The sequence below is a fragment of the Falco peregrinus genome, chromosome 8 (genome assembly GCF_023634155.1).
Source record: "Falco peregrinus isolate bFalPer1 chromosome 8, bFalPer1.pri, whole genome shotgun sequence".
In the NCBI taxonomy this organism is placed as follows: domain Eukaryota; kingdom Metazoa; phylum Chordata; class Aves; order Falconiformes; family Falconidae; genus Falco; species Falco peregrinus.
In genome coordinates this window covers 943,305-959,678 of record NC_073728.1, presented here as the reverse complement: position 1 = coordinate 959,678, position 16,374 = coordinate 943,305, and the positions used below count along the sequence as shown (strand labels likewise).

Here is a 16,374-nt window from a genome sequence, read left to right as displayed (position 1 = left end):
ATACGAAGGGAGTCTTCCAGTATCATCAGAGCAGGAGCAAGGAAAATATAAGACTGATCTTCTCCTACCGCTCATTTAGAATGTCTCTTACTAAGTCATTTAGTTTGTTCTTGTCTCAGCTTCTTGAGCAATAATATAGCCCTATTAGCCTATGTGGGAAATCTTTATTTTGATAGATTTCCTGGTCTTTCAGGTGCATATGCACTCCTTGTCCTCAGGGTGATGTGCAGCATCGGGCTGCCCTGACACAGCTGAAACAGGGGCATAGCTTTCAGCTATGCAAGAGCTCAGCAGAATTTAGTTAAATTGTCAGTGGTCCTCAGTACAAATAAATGGATTAACCTACTGCAGTATCTCTGTGATAGTTCAAGCCTTAAAGATATTATTTGCAAAGCTACAGTATGAAACAGAGAGGTGGCTGGCATGTGAAAGTTTGTTCAGTAGAAGATTTCAAGTAAAAAAAAATTCACATTTCATCAAGAATTTTCACCCATATTTTTGTTTTGTTGCAAAATTGAAAAAGTTTTAAAATCAAACTTTTGCTGCTTCTTACCAGTTTTCCATCAAAAACTTTCAGCGTCAGCCAAGAATTTGTGGTGTTCTCCTTTCAGAGACTAAGAAGATATGTTTTACAGAGAACTCTTTACTCAGTAAAAGACGAACCAAAACATAAATGTTGGAAGATTTTCATGGTCCCTGATAATAGTGTTTCAAGTTAATGTGAATTATCAGCAACTCAGCAACAGAAAGCTGTATTTTCATTAAGTATGTCTGAAATGCTTTTAATTCCAGGCTGTCTTTGAAGTAATAGAGGGGGTCTCTATTTATTTAAATTGATGGGAATTTAATTAGCAAAAACCTGGATGAAACCATTTTTTAGTCTACTCAACACTGGCCAGAATATTATTTTACCTGTCTCTTTAGGAAGATGTGCAAGAAGGAATTAGAGTGATCCCTGAATACATTCCTGATTTCAGATATGTTTTCTCTGAAGTAGACAGGCTAGCTATAAGATCCAGAAGACTTTAGCTCTCCTTTGTCTGCTGTCATTCCACTTTGTGAACTAGTCATTTTGTCCCTTTTACCTCTCTTTTTCTTGATTTTTATGTTTTTCCTATTAATTTAGTGCAGTCTTTCCACAGAAGAGACTGCCATTTACTAGAGACATGAATGGTATCTAATGCAGTATATTTCTCAGACCTCTGTCAGGACACCTTGGTGCCAATATAGTACAAATTCTAAAAATGAAATTAGCCCTTTATAATGTGTCCCACAAATATTGTCATAAAATTTAGATGGTTTCCACATGGATTTTATGATCACAAAATATCCTCAGAAAGTGGTTTGGTTAAAGCTTTCTGTAATTACTGTTCTGGCTTGAGGATAACCTGTTCCTGTTCTGCAGGATGTTGGCCCAGGACAGTCTCCGGACAATCCTGTGGGCTGTCCTGTCAAGCACCAGTCTGGAATTAAGCATGCCACTGGTGAGTTAGTTTACATGGATGACATTTGTCCAGTGGATGGAGAACTTTCACTGGCTGTGGTCACCGTGCAAAGAGTATGTAAGTAAGAAAAAACATAAGAACATAAATACATTAGCAAGTATTTTCTATTCTTACTGTCTGGTTTGGCCATATTAGGGGGTATGTATTACAAATGAGGTAAGAATTTCTTTACTGTGTGCTTTCAGTAGTGTCAGGTATGGACAGAACAGTCTACATTAATGCCTTCACCCCTTTTAGTACAAAGAATGTACTGGAACTAGAATTTAAAGAGCTGTTTTATGCCATGCACACACTGATGCTTATGCCTCCATTTATTTTTCCTCAGTATGATAATCAAAACTTTTCCACTTTCTTCTCTGTGTAGATATCTGAGGTGAGAATACAAAGTGGCTTATGTTTCTGTCCTAAAGTTCAATAAATGACCTGTACTAGAGATATTTGTACCATGTACTATACTTATTTATGTGCATGTACTACTTTCTAGATCAATTGATGCATCAGAAGCCCTTCAAGTGCCAGGAGGAGTTGATGTAGTGACAGCAAGAGATGTTCCAGGGGAAGATGGCAAGGATGAGCAAGCATATGCAGAAGATAAGGTATTTCTTGCTCCTGGAAGAGTGTCTGGACCTTTTGCTTGAGTTATTTACAAAAACGGAAACTGAGTTTGCAAGTATCATCTTACTGCAATGAAATGAAAATAAATGCAAGAGCTATTAATGCAGTGCCAGGCAGGCAGGGCTGAACAGAATTATCATTCCCTAGTGAGAGAGAAAGGAAAAGCTGTTCTAATTTAGGGTTTAAATGAATTATCCATGATTCCTTAAGGGCTGATAAATGACTGATTGTCATGGATTCTGAGAAGGTACAAAATAGCCATGGCATCTGAGATTTTCAAAGGTGAGACAAACAAAATCAGAACTGCCCAGTTGGAACAAATATGAAATTAATTGTCAGATTATACACTAGAATATGGCAATGGGAGACAACACTGTTTCTTGTTGAGCATCAACAGAGCTAAGAAATTTGTAGGATCTGTGCAGCCAGCATGACCGTACAGAATGTCCCAGGCCTCAGGCTGTATCCCTTGCAAATGATACTGTTGTGCGGTATTTGCATCGGGGCAGAAATAATTCCTTATGTGTTGCTCTTACCTCTCCATTCCTTCTTGTCTGAGTTTCCTTCATTTCTCAGTACAGACAAGGAAAGCAATCTGTGCCAGATGGGGTTTTACTTGACCAGTATCTGGCCACCTCAGGATGAACACAGGGGAAATGTTCGTGACGACTGATGTCAGCAGCATTTCTAATGCCAGAAATGTTGCAGCAGATGAAAGATGCTATTAAATGACTTCTCATCTAATAAAGGTAACTCTGCACTGGGATATTATTTTTGGGGAAACAGACTATAAGCAGATTCTATTTCCACAATATGCTCTCTGTACAGGAACTTAACTGTTCCTGTGTTTTTTTCTTTGGGTAATACACTGGTGTGTTGCAGGTGATTTGTGTTGGTCAGGTAATTGTGCTGTGGTTGCAGAGTCAGGCAAAATGGAGGGCTGAAAAGGTGAAGATTGTATATGAAGATCTAGAGCCAATTATGACCATTAAGGTAACAATCGGTCCCTTCTTCCTTGTCTGATAGAACTCTTAAGTCACCCCACTCACTGTTTACCTGCTTTTACAGAGCTGGTCATCTTACTACCTCCAAGTTTTACTCTAGTTTTAACCTGTAAGGGTAGCGTAACTAAGCGAATGCTGGCTTGGGTGATTGCACCATTGCAAATGCCTGTAGTCCTGGCAAGAACAGGCAGCGGAAGGTAAGCAGCCTCACTGGAGATACGGCTTTACTTTAAGATGACCAATTGAATAAGACAGAGGGATCAAATGCAAGCTAACCAGTTATGCCTGGATGACAGAATTTCTCAGGTAAAAGCTAAGGTTCTTTTCAAGGCTTCAAATGTAATCTCTCATACCTCTTGTATGTATAGATAAGGAATGCTTATTAACTTTTCTAAACAGATATATTCAGCGATCAGGTTTTCAAAGCATGCCTACTGAAAAAAAGAAATACCGGAATTGTTGTGTTCCCCATATTGTGAGTGGCTGATGCAGATCACTTAGAATACCATGTAAGAACGCCAAAGGGCACTTCTCCTTGCTTTCTTCTGAAAAATTACAATTTAGCTGAGAGGTGTGACAACCTCTCTGCTAGGCCAGACAAGACAAAAGAAAAGATTCACATCCAAGGCAGTGGTTTATGGGGATAAAAAAAGAAATGGGGCTAGGGATGACCTTAATTCAAAAGTCGTGGTTATGCAGGTGACCCCACTTTCTCCTCCTGAAGCACAGTGACTTGCTCTCTTTATACACCTGATAACTGGTCAAGAGCTTTAGTCAAAGGAACATTATACTTAACACCTGGTGGAAATTTGGCAGCTGTGTAAGGTCTAGAGAGAAGCTTACAATCTCTAGGTTAGCTTAGTGGTTTGCCCTTTTGGGGAGCAAAGAACTGAGTTGCGATTGCATCACTTGTCCTGTGTCAGCGTGGAGGGTATAATATTGCACGTTCTCATATTCAGTCCGATAGACATCACTGGTTACGTGCTGTGTGAGAGTTTGGCACCGTTTATTTTTTAGACAGTAGTTAAAGGACCTATGCTGTCTGCTAATAGACAGACTGCTCTACAGCCTGAAGATAGGATAAGGGCTGTTATTATCATTGCTAGTGAAAGAACTTGTGTTTTAACTGCAGAAGAGAAGGCCTGCACTTCTGGACCCAAGGAACTTTATCCTATGTCAGATGTGAGCAGCTTTTAACTGATAATTCTGTCTGTGCAGACAACGATACTGAAGTATTTATAAGGTTATCATCAGGATCTGAGGAAAGAAGGAATTACTACAACTGTAATAGCAAATCTAGGAGCTAACGGCACAGCAGGTATGGTATTGACAAAGGTGTGAGATTAAAACTGTGAAGCCTCATGAACTTTTATAACTTCCCCAAATAAGAGAAAAAGACACCTAGTAAACATACGGAAGCTCCGACAGTTACTGAAAACCAGGTTTATTTGCAGGAATGCACAAATGAAAGAAGGGTCAAATGTGCCTTTTGGAGTGATCTTTTAATATATATTGTGTATATATATGTGTACAGCACCTAACACAAAGGCTAATCAAGATGATAATAAAACCCAGACATTCTGGGCATAAATTTAACACAGTCATAATTAATGTTGATGATGTCTCCGATATACATATCAAGTAAATTGTACAAAACGGCTTGTCAAATCTGAATCTGGAATAATCTAATCCATTTGAAAGTGAGAACAGGGTCTGGGCTGGCAGATTTTCTGCCCGTTACTCTGTATTTAAATGAACAAGAATGGCTTGACAGCAGCTTTGTCTAAAGCTGTTCTGTGAGTCTGATTGTTCAAAACTTAATCGATTAAGACATCAGCCCTTCAAAAACAGCCGGTTTACTTCGGCAGGAAGCTGTACAGCTCTCACTAAGTAGCGATGATCGGGGAAGGGATGTAACGTATTGACCGGCGAGTTCCCCTCCAAAAGCCGTGTTTCCTTGCTGAACGAGTGATTCTGAGGCGGGGAGTGAAACCCTACAATACCGAGGCCAGGAGCCACGCTCCCTTCGGTGTCGGCGGGGCCCAGCTCCCACCCCGGATACGGAGCGCGGCCGGCGGTCAGTGCGCCCGGGGCCCGCAGCGCCCGCCTCGGGGAGGCGGGGACGGGCGGCGCCGCTCCCCCGAGCGCCGGGGTGCAGGGGGCCCGGCCGGTCGCGCTTCGCCCGGGCACATCTCACCGCCCGGCGGCGGCGGCAAGCACCTGGCCGGCCCTACCGCGCCGCGGCGGCCTGCGCTAGGGCGGGCGCCGGGAACGCCTTTCCCCTCCGGAGCGGCCTGCGTTCCGTCGCCCGGCTTTTGTGCCCGGCCGGGGCGCGTCCCGGGCGGGGCTGAACTCGAGCCCCGCTGAGGGGCTGCGCGCAGCGGGACGGTCCGCGGGCAACCGGCAGCGGCCACAGCACCCCACGCCCCGCCGGAGCAGCGGAGCGGAGCTGGGGTCGCCCCGCCGCCGCCAGAGGGCGCCGCGCTCCCCCGCCGGGTGCACCCACGGGCACCGCCGGCGCGGGGGGGGGGCGCCAGGCGGCTACTGGCCCGTGAGGGTAGATGACGAACGCGCCCGCCGGCGGGGAGGCGGATCGGCCGGGCAGCCTCGCCGGCGGGGAGGGGGAGCGCCTCGCCGTGGGCCCGCAGCGCGGGGCCGGCCGCGGGGAGCAAGCGGCACCGGGGAGGGCCGGCCTCCTTCCCCGGCCCCTTTCCCCTCTGTCCTCACGGCCGGGTTGGTGCGTCCCGGGCGGGGCGGAGCGCGCCCTCCCGTCTTCCTCTCGCGTTGGTTCCGCCCGCAGAGCTCTCGTCGTCGCCGCTGCCGCCGCTCCCCGCCGCTGCTCGCGCCCGTCTCCGCTCCGGGCCGCTCGGGCGTTTTCTCTCTGCCTTAAAGTCGGTGAGGAGACGGGCCCCGGGCGGGGGGCGGCTGCGGCGCGCCGCCGGCGGGAGGCGGGGGCTGGCGCGGCCGGATGGGGCCGGCTGCCGCCGGGCCGGGCCTAAGGGCTGCGGCGCGGTCGGGGCGGCGGGGCGCGCTCCCCACCTTCCCCTGCGCGGTCGCGGGGCGCGGCGGCTCCGCGCTGTGCCCGGGCTGGGAGGTGCCGCCGCCGCCCGGGGAGGCCCGTGGCGTTACGGGGGACCGGGACGGGGCGGGCGCCCCCCGCCAGCCGAGCTGTGCCGCGGGGAAGATGGAGGCCGGGGAAGGGGGAGGCCGCGCGGCGGGCGGGCTCCGTCGCCAGCGCCCTGAGGCGTGTTCCTGCTTCCTCGCAGGGTGTCTTTTATGAATAATCAAAAGCCGCAGAAGCCGACGCTATCGGGCCAGCGTTTTAAAACCAGAAAAAGAGGTAAGCGATGGGCGGCGCGCGCCTGCGGCCCCGAGCGCCCTCGGTTTCTGTCGCTAGGCAAGCCGAGGCCTGTATGCTCCCCTGAATCTTTTACCGGAGACCGTGCTAATTGCAAGGGCTTGAGGCTAACTCTGGGTGCCAGAACGTTCTCTGCACTAATAAAAAGTATTTAGCAGTAAGAATTGTAGCTGAATTTACGGTGGTAACCTTGGCCTAATAGATGGTCACGCTAGCACTGTACCGAGTGTGCGCAGCCTGGAGGCAGAAGCTTTTAGTAGCCCCGATGTACGGGCAGCTCCAGCACAGGCTTGTCGCAGGTTAGTACTTGGATCTAAGGAGTATCTAACCTGGTAAGAATTTCAGCCTTAGCCACTGGGTAAAAGTTATATTGTGCCCTTAACGCTCTAAGAATACCTGATTTGAATTTAAAAAACCCTCACAAAACAAGAAACCAAAACCCCACATACCCACCCACTCCTCCATCCGTACAAACAAAAAAAACCCCTTAGTGTGGGATGTGCAAGTGCCTAGCTCTGTATGCGCACAGTTATTCCTGTAAGAAGAGTTAATGACTGAAGAGGTGTGATGAGTAATTTGGTTTAGTATCGTGGTGGTGCTTTTCTTAAAGCTAAAGAGGAAGTAGGGACAGCTCTTTACAGTTCTGTTTAACACTGTTTTACTAATATGCTAGCAGTTTTCCAGCTCAAAACTGACAGCATTAAGGATGGCGTACATACCAAATGACTAATGAAGTTGTACAGCAGTACATGTACGTGTTTACCTGCAGAACCTATTATAATGTTAAAGCACAACCACCCTGAGAAACTGTTGAGAGAGTTGGATTTAGTCTGTCCAGCCAATTAAATGCTAGTGTCCTGGGGTTTTGTCTCTCTTCTCTGTTTTTGTTTGTTTAAACATTTAACCATAGTTTGGCTTCCAAGCAGCTCTGTGGTAACAGTGAGCTTTGTGGATCTGTCCTGGAAGATAACTGATCGAGTATTTCCAGACTTCCCCCCTTTACCAGCTTGTTGGTACTTGCATTAAGTGTAGTTCCTTACGGAAAGGTTGCTAGCAGATGCTAACCAAGCTGGCTAGGCAATTGTAGACAGCACTCAAAGTAAGGTCAGCAGCCGAGTGCTGTTTCTTTGGAAGTCTTTCTTCTCGTGGCTTACATAGTCCAAGGACAGACTGAGATGAGTGAAGCTGAGGACCTCTTCTATTTAAGGCTTTCTGTTAGTTACATGGGTGGATTTGTTGCGTATTAACTATGCCTTACCTATAGTGAAAACAAGGCTATGAACAACTGATACATCTCAAATGTGAAGAAACGTGTTCTGCTTTAACAACAACAAAGGATGCTAAACAGATCTGTAGTTAATAGTCCATCACTTCATATTTATCTAAAAATAAGAAGTTGGCTCAGATTTCTACTTTTCTTCCAGGCACTTGAGGAAAATCAATTCTTTCAAGCTCATTTTACTCTGTATTTTGAGGAGGGGGTGGTCTTCATAGCCAGAAAGCAAGTAGTGTTGGTTAGCTGTAACATGATGATGGTGTGCAGCCTTTTGGTCAGAATATTTCATCCAAAACAGGGAGAGGCCCAAAGGGCTGGAAAAGGTACATGATTAATGGAGTCAAATGTACAAAACTATAGGGGCAGGTATTAAGAATTGCCTTCTAGCAATGTAGCTCGGCCTCTGTTTTTGGAGGGAAGGAGTGATCTGACATGTGAACGGGGGTATAAAAATCGAACTGAGAAGTCAGATAAGCTTTATTAGAGCCAACCAATGATCATCACAAACAACTGTTCTCGGTGAAAGTACAGTTAAAAATTCGATTGGAGGTAACTAACAAATGGTTTAGCTTTTGATAGCCTTTCTTCAAGCCTTGAGTGAATAGGGGAGTGAAAGCAGGAAAACTTCTTAATGAATTTCAATGGCCCATATAGCTGTTTCAGCTACACTGTTAAGCCACTGTTTGTGCTAGTTAATACCAGTTGTCAGGCTCGTCAGGGCAAGTTTGGTTTAGGTTGGGGTAGTTTTTGGGGTGGGTTTTTTTTTTTTTTTTGGTTTTGGATGGGGTGTTCTTGGTTTTTTTAGAAGTGAGATTGAAATTACAAACTTTAAAAACTAAACAGCTGTTTATGGCAACTTAATTCAACACTGTCTTTACAGATGAAAAAGAGAGGTTTGACCCTACTCAGTTCCAGGACTGTATTATTCAAGGTTTAACTGAAACTGGCACTGACTTGGAGGCAGTAGCAAAGTTTCTTGATGCTTCTGGTGCAAAACTTGACTATCGCCGCTATGCAGAAACGCTTTTTGACATCCTGGTGGCTGGTGGAATGCTGGGTAAGTCCTGTTGATGGGGTTGCTGTCTTGACTCTACAAAAGCTCACTGTTTTCTTTCAGTGCAAATACTCCGCTAAAGAGCCCATTGAGCATGTAGAACAGGGTTTAACTTATCTGTGGTAAAACTACCTGACCATCTTGGTGACTGACTGAGCATTCAGATTCCTGTAAGGAATACTCTGGTGTAGTTTTGCTTGAGTCAGTTTGCATTCTTCGAAGTGTAGACTGTACATATTGGGCTTAAAGGAAAATATATTGGATTTTAGTTTTGTGGTTTTGTTTTTTTTTTTTTTAAACCAGGAGTGGAGCTTGACTCTGTAGTCAGGTTCACTTCTGCTGATGTGAAATGGCTGAGTGCTTGTTTGAGGTGTGAGATCTGTGGTTGGAAGACCAGCAGAGTTGCCCTGAAAGAATCTGACATGATCCTGTGCTTTGTGCACCCTGCCCTGTTATTTTGGAAAGCAGTATTGTTTACAGAAGAATTGGATGCGCTTAGTCTTAGAAATGCTATTACAAATCCTTTGTTGTTGACAATAGTGAAATTGTGGGCTCTAGCAGATATGGGGGAGAGAGAAATGAGAGGGCGGTTGAGTTGGCAGAAAACTGAGGAAGTGAAATGTGTGGTGGAAAGTCTTGTAAACTCACATGCCCGCTGTGTGTAAAGAGCAAAGAGTGGAACAGATGCTCACCAACCAAGTAAGAAGCAGATGAAACTAAACAAGGTAGAAAAGTAAAAAAAAAAAAAGTGGTACTTCTAGATTTTAGATTTATACTTTACATTTCCTGCTTGACTAAATGCTGTTTAGTGAGAAGTGGTTCAGATGGCAGGGACCCATTTAAAATGAGGCCGTGAAGAGGACCCTCTGTGGTGTTCGCCTGGACTGGGAGAGGTCTGTCTCAGATTGTAACATTTGTTAGGCAGTAGTTGGGGGTGAGGACTTTAAATGAGAAATTTAGCAGTTGTAGAAGGTTTTCTGTAACCTAGCAGAAATAGAATTCAAATTACCTAAATGCCTGGGGGGAGGAGAGGAAATACCTGACTGTGGGCCACAGTCAGGCTGTGAATGGCAGTTCTGTAGTGGGGGTGGCTGGCTTGGGAGGGTGCATCTGTTGCCTGTTGAGGAGGTTCTTGCACTGATACCATAGAAATGGCAGGGGACTTGCTCAAACAAATGCTGGAAAAGAAGGCTTTCAACATGGTTTAACTTACGTGCCTGCTTATCCCAAAGCTGTGTATTGGAACAGTGTTATGCAGACTGAAGTTAGCTGTGATGTTCCTTTTGGCAAGAGTCTCTTTTGCTGAGCTGGTAGTACAAGTAAGTAAACTTGTCTGACACGTGGAGCATTAGTACTTGAAACTGTCAATGTACAAGTCATTACAATCTGTGGGTTTACATTCAAGAGTCTTAAAGCAGTGCAGACTGTGTTAGGAAGTGTTCCTTCTAGGAGTGAGGCTGAGAAAAAGGGAAAAATGCAATGCTGCACTAATGGAGATACAGAGATCCTTTACTCCATTCCCTGACTGTAACAAGGTAACAAGTAGCTAAGTAACTAGCTTTGATCTTCAGACAAGGCCAAAATAAAAACTGGCATCCTGTTGCCTTACCACCTTTTAATATTATTGCCATTAATGCTTATCTCTATCTTTAAGTTGCATTTCTGGCTAATATATAACAAAAGGATCTCCCTTACATGTAGAATGGCATAGAAATTGGTGATGAGATATTCTGACGCTGGAGTTGGTGACTTGAATTTACCCAAGTTAGTGAAGTAGCCTGGCTACCAGTCAAATGCTTGCATTAAACTAAAGAAGAATGGTGAAATAGCATTTTCTAATTAGCAGCTAAAAAGCTGAAGTGTCTTTCAGGACTAAAGTTTCAAGCTCATCTCTGGGGCACTGAATTTTGAACATGCATGTCTACATGTTTCATCTCTTGTTGTGACTTACTGTTTAAAATACACCTACTAACAAAGCAGCACTATTGCAGCAGGCACTAAAAGGACACTTGCTAGGATTGAGCAGCTTCAGTGGCTTCCTTTAAAAGGGAAGAGGAGCTCATACAGTCATGTTAACTTAATCCATACCTTATACAAGATGTGTTGCCAATCCACTCTAGCAGTAAGTAGGGGAGGCAGGATATTTAAATGTTCATGTCTAAGCTGCTGATTCAAAAGTTCCACTACAGCAGTGGAGCGGATGGAAATGTAGGGTTGTCTTCAGTGATCCAGTCATTCAGTTCACCGCGAAAGGACGATGCATTGCATGTTACAGGTACTGGGATTGTTAATGTGAGGAGCACTCAGTACTCTCACTGGGGAGTAATGCCACTAATGCTGAAACCCTTCTTTAGCCCCAGGTGGTACCCTGGCTGATGACATGACACGCACAAACGTCTGTGTATTTGCAGCACAGGAAGACCTAGAAACCATGCAAGCGTTTGCTCAGGTTAGTTCTGAAATAAGTACTATTTAACTTAAACTCTTCGGTGGTCAAAAATGAAATGTTTGTGTAGTTGGAAGTTTAGATAAAAGTAATGTATGGCTTTAAGCAGCTTACTAGAAGAGGTAGAGTAGCACTGTTGCAAGCTAAAAGTGCTCTAAAGAGTTCACACCAACTTACTGAACTTGATTTTTTAAAAAAAATTTCTAATGAAATGATAGTTCAGAGCAAAAAATAATATAGTCTGTATCTTTTTAGGTTTTTAACAAGCTAATCAGGCGTTACAAGTACCTGGAGAAAGGCTTTGAAGATGAAGTCAAAAAGGTATGGAGTAGGTTCTTAGCAGCAGACAAAACAAACCTTGAAATTCTGCTAGTTAATCACTCTGTACAGAAGAATTATATAATACAGTGGGTTATCAAAATACAACGCTTTTAAGGTTGTTAATGGAACAGCAGCTAGCTTGTATGATTAGTGGAGAAGACTACTGTGAACTAGTGCTTCTGCTAGTTGAATAGCTTGCCTGAAAGAAAAGTGTCTTAACATGGAGGCAGTAGCCAGTTTAGTGAGAGGAGGGTGGTTCCTCTTACTTCCTCTTGCAGTTGCTGCTGTTCCTGAAAGGGTTCTCAGAGTCTGAGCGGAACAAGCTGGCCATGCTGACAGGTATTCTGCTAGCCAATGGGACACTCAATGCATCGATTCTCAACAGTCTTTACAACGAGAACTTGGTTAAAGAAGGTAAGTGTTGCCCAGCTCCTCCTTTAGGGAAGGATGGTGGGGGACAGAACTGTGACAAGCGGGTGGAAGATGTGGTGACAGTACATTCTTGCAGCTCAGTGGCTTCATCTCGTGATAGTTACTACAGGATTAGCAGAAGTAAACGTTTTGCCTTGCGGCCTGGAAGGTCTTGCTAAGACTTTAGAGAACTAGCCATTTCCAGAAAGCCTGCGCGTAGGGCTTCTCTGCGTGACACTGGGGGCTGCCATCACTGGCCTTGCCCAGCAGGTACCGTATTTTGGAGAGGTGCCTTGCAGGATGCAGAAGGCGTGTCATGTCTTCAGGCTCCTGCCTAAATTACAGCAAGGAGAGTTGAATTTATTGCCGGGAAGCCTTCGTGATGCTGAGTGGTGGGAAAAGTCCAATGTGCCGGAGTCTGCAGTATCCTCAGGTGGAGGTACCGCAGCTTGTGTCGGGGCTGCCTCTGAGCACAGCTGCTGCTGCTTTGAGCAGGGGTGTGACAAACTAGGTGCCCGGTGCTCTGAGGCCTTATGATTCCCGTTGCTTTGAATTTCAGTAATAATAGTACTGTTCCTGTTACACAGGTGTTTCTGCAGCTTTCGCAGTCAAGCTGTTCAAATCATGGATAAATGAGAAAGATATTAATGCAGTGGCTGTCAGTCTTCGTAAAGTAAACATGGATAACAGGCTGATGGTGAGTACCACCAAAAGCGCTGATTTACTACTTAAGCCAGTTTAGTAAATGGCATTTACCAGGAAAGTACTCAACATGTGTTTCTTTTGTGAAAGAGTTGGTGTAAACTTTGTTTTCAGGAACTCTTCCCAGCCAACAAACAAAGTGTTGAACACTTCTCCAAGTACTTCACTGAAGCAGGACTAAAAGAACTTTCCGAGTATGTTCGAAACCAACAAACCATAGGGGCTCGGAAAGAGCTGCAGAAAGAACTTCAGGAGCAGATGTCACGGGGCGATCCGTTCAAGGATGTAAGTACTTGTAACAAGATGGAGGTGCTTTTTTTTTTCTTTTTTTCTGTAGGAATTTGTCTCAAATCATCTGAAATACAATAGCATTTAATACTAATCTGAAGATACATGCCTAATTAAATACTGAACTTAAACACTGAGCTCTCCCTAAGAAGTAAAGTTATGATCAAGGTGTTTCGCTATTGGCTTCATAGTCTTAATGTCGTGAATCCTACTGTATGATCACAGGGGTTGTTTGTGGTTCTGAAGGCTTCTGGGTTACTCTTAGAACAAAGTTTTTAATTTGGCTTTGTGTTGTATGTGGTCTGTGTGCTGACTCTTTGGTTCTAACTGCCAGATAATCTTGTACGTGAAGGAGGAGATGAAGAAAAACAACATCTCGGAACAAACTGTGGTAGCCATAATCTGGTCGAGTGTGATGAGCACAGTGGAATGGAACAAAAAGGAGGAGCTGGTAGCAGAGCAAGCCATTAAGCACTTGAAGGTATTGTAACTTGAGTGAGGACTTCAGCACCTGTTGGGTAGGGCTCGGGCTTTCCTCTTGTCGCCAGCTCCCTTTCTGAATGAGTTTGAACATACAGCCCGCCTCACACAGAGACAGCATTAGACAGGGACTACTACTCCTTGTAACGGTGGTATTTATAGTCCATGTTACTGAGGCGAAAGCGGTGTGACTTCTGCAGGGGCGCTCTGAGGGGGGGCAGGCATTGCTACATGAAGCCAGTTTAGGCAGGTGGTAAATGTGGTGCTCTGTGTGCGCCAACCTGTCCTTCCTGTTACAGCAATACAGCCCTCTACTCGCTGCCTTTACTACCCAAGGTCAGTCAGAGCTGACTCTTCTGTTGAAGATTCAGGAGTATTGTTATGACAACATTCACTTCATGAAGGCCTTCCAGAAAATAGTGGTGCTCTTCTATAAAGGTAACTTCTGTGTGGGGTTCTGTGGGGTTGCTCTTGTTTGGTCGGGGTTTTTTAAAGCCTGTATTTGCAGAAGGCTTCAGTCCTGCTAAGACCTTTAGGGAAGGTCAGTGCTACACCATTGCACTTCATGGGCTGAAGAATTTTCTACCTCTGGTTTGCAGAGGTGGAGCAGTGGAACACAAAGGTGGATGCAGCTGTCCTTGGCACGTGGGGAAGCACTCCTTTAGACAAGGGTGCTGCCTGTCTCTAGGCTTTAAGAGTTGGGGTAGATCAAAGCTGAACTCGGGTTTTAGAGGCTCTTTGGCCAATCACATAGGGAAAGACGCATGACAGTGTGTTCTTCTTAGTGCGCTCTCTGAACATTGACTGTAAATAGCCAGAGATGGTGGCCACCAAGGTATTGTGGGGTGCTCTAGGCTCTCTTAAATGGCTGTTATAAGGTGTTGGGGCAAAACATGCTGTATGCCGGTGGGAACATCAGGAAACATGTTAAACTGAACATCATGTTGTACTTGTAAAACTAACCTAAAATGCTTCCTGTGGTGTACTTTGGGCTTCAGAGAATTTGCATCTGTCCTTAACTGTTGCCTGAAGCTTTCCTTACGAGCGTGTTGCTGCAAATGGCTACAAAATACTCGAGCCTGTTAGGGGGCAGTGCTCGGGAAACCCCCAGCAGCCACTCTGAAATGGGTGCCGATTGTATGGGTGCAGGTGTGTCCAGCCGTACCCAGGGAAGGAGCCTGCGGTGCTGCTTCCAGGGGAGGAAGCAGAGGCTGCCAGTCAGGGGCTCTCACCAGCTGGCATTCAGTGGTGCGCTGTGTTAATTCTGCTCTTGGACATATTACAGCTGAAGTTCTGAGTGAAGAACCCATCCTGAAGTGGTATAAAGATGCACATCTTGCAAAAGGAAAGAGTGTCTTTCTGGAGCAAATGAAGAAGTTTGTTGAATGGCTCAAAAATGCTGAAGAAGGTAAGCAGCAGCTCAGTTTACAAGCTCATTTTGGGAACCTCTGTGTGCTGATGCTTTGTTTTGGGCATGCAGGGTGGGAACTGCCCCTCTGGACTGGGGGGTGGTATCCCCCGCCCCATGCATTGACAGTAGGCGTTGTGCAGGGCAGCAGCTGAGCTGGGGGGGGGGCTGCGGGGGGCTGGGCTGCTGGCTGCCAGTTCCAACCGTCTCTCTGTTCCAGAGTCAGAGTCTGAAGCTGAAGAGGGCGACTGACCTGCAAAGCACTGTCCTCAGTAAAGCAAACAGGAGCTGTAGATAGTGTCATGTCTCACGTGTCCTTCTGATTCTTACATCCTACCTCCCTGTATCAAGCATGATATAAGGGCTCTCATGGCAATTTACATTAACCGTTTTCTATAGTTACTGAAATACTGGGTTTAGTTTTTAAAACTATGTCTTACGTAGCTTACAGGAGCCATTATAGATTTGACTCTTAATCTGCATTTTGTCCTTTCAGTTATATTCTACCTCCTGTATTTTCTACTGTAATAATGTAATTTAAGGCCTTCCACAACAAGATTAATTTTACCCTTTGGGTTTTCTATCTATTATTTCAGTAGACATGATATGGTGAATGAGATTTATGGCAGTTCTGTTTGCAAATTAAAACTGTAAAAAGCCTCTGAAGTGAAGAGGCCATGGCTTGTGTGCTAACTTGCTGTGATGCTTGTCTGTGCCACTTGCTCCCAATAACCCCATCCATCGGTGGTTGTCCGTCTCCCCAAGGACTTCATCTCTTACCCTGCTTCCAGCATAAAGCAGTCCTCTCTTCCTCCATTCCAGCTGCCCAGCGAGGCAGCTGCCCTGCTCTAGGGAGCTCTGTGTCCTACCGGAGAGAAGCTGTTCTGGTGGCAGCAAATGGCAATGATGGTGGGGGACAAGGGAGGCATGTCCGAGCCTGCCTTACAGCCAGGGGCAGTTGCGCCACCGCTCTCCTGGAGAGTTCCAGCAGTGCTGCTCCGCAGGCAGCCGCCCAGCAGCTCGCGGGCTGAGCAGCTTGCTTGCGACAGGGCTAGGTGGTGCGTGCTGCTGGGGGCAAGGCAGGCAGAATGCCCCCCTCTCCCTGAACTTTACAGGCTCCTTCATGCTGGTAGTTGACATGTCAAACCAAACAGTTTATCTACCCTGAAACTTTTAAGTTCTTAACTGAAATTCTCAGGACAGCTCATAATTCAAGGATAATTCATAATTTGGTAAAAGTAAAGAATATACTGTTGTAAGCTAGTAAATAAGCATTAACTGAATGATGGTAACCAGAATATGCCTACTAAAATTAAAAAAAAAAAAAACAAAACCAAAACACACACCCCCCTTGTGATCACAGTGCAATCTGTTCAGTACTACAGTGATCTTCCTTACTTTGTACCTTATTTTTAACCAAATAAAGGCCATCTTTACCCATTAAGGGCTGTGTCTGTTCTCTCACCCAAAAAGGAAGCATCAGCGACACTTAAAAGGGTGTTTGCT

The 16,374-nt window shown here is 45.4% G+C and overlaps 1 protein-coding gene across 2 annotated transcripts; it reads left to right on the top strand.

Moving 5' to 3' along the window:
• Window positions 1-5,801: 5,801 nt before the first annotated feature.
• Window positions 5,802-16,215, top strand: BZW1 (basic leucine zipper and W2 domains 1). 2 transcript variants are annotated; one of them, XM_055811525.1, is made up of 12 exons: window positions 5,802-6,019; window positions 6,391-6,464; window positions 8,639-8,815; window positions 11,167-11,261; window positions 11,514-11,579; window positions 11,858-11,993; window positions 12,578-12,687; window positions 12,807-12,977; window positions 13,315-13,461; window positions 13,760-13,898; window positions 14,746-14,868; window positions 15,089-16,215. In XM_055811525.1, exons 2-12 carry the CDS (start codon window positions 6,401-6,403, stop codon window positions 15,118-15,120), a joined length of 1,260 nt encoding a protein of 419 aa, XP_055667500.1. In that variant the 5' UTR covers window positions 5,802-6,019; window positions 6,391-6,400; the 3' UTR covers window positions 15,121-16,215. The 2 variants fall into 2 exon arrangements, with proteins under 2 accessions (XP_055667500.1, XP_027633368.2); XM_027777567.2 differs by lacking the exons at window positions 5,802-6,019; window positions 6,391-6,464 and having other exon boundaries at window positions 8,738-8,815; window positions 11,167-11,172.
• Window positions 16,216-16,374: the final 159 nt, after the last annotated feature.

Coding starts and splice junctions, on each gene's coding strand:
- BZW1 (XM_055811525.1), top strand. CDS start 6,401: ATGAATAATCAAAAGCCGCAGAAGCCGACGCTATCGGGCCAGCGTTTT. Junction 13,462..13,759: donor AAGCCATTAAGCACTTGAAG/GTATTGTAACTT, acceptor TTCCTGTTACAG/CAATACAGCCCTCTACTCGC. Junction 13,899..14,745: donor AGTGGTGCTCTTCTATAAAG/GTAACTTCTGTG, acceptor GACATATTACAG/CTGAAGTTCTGAGTGAAGAA.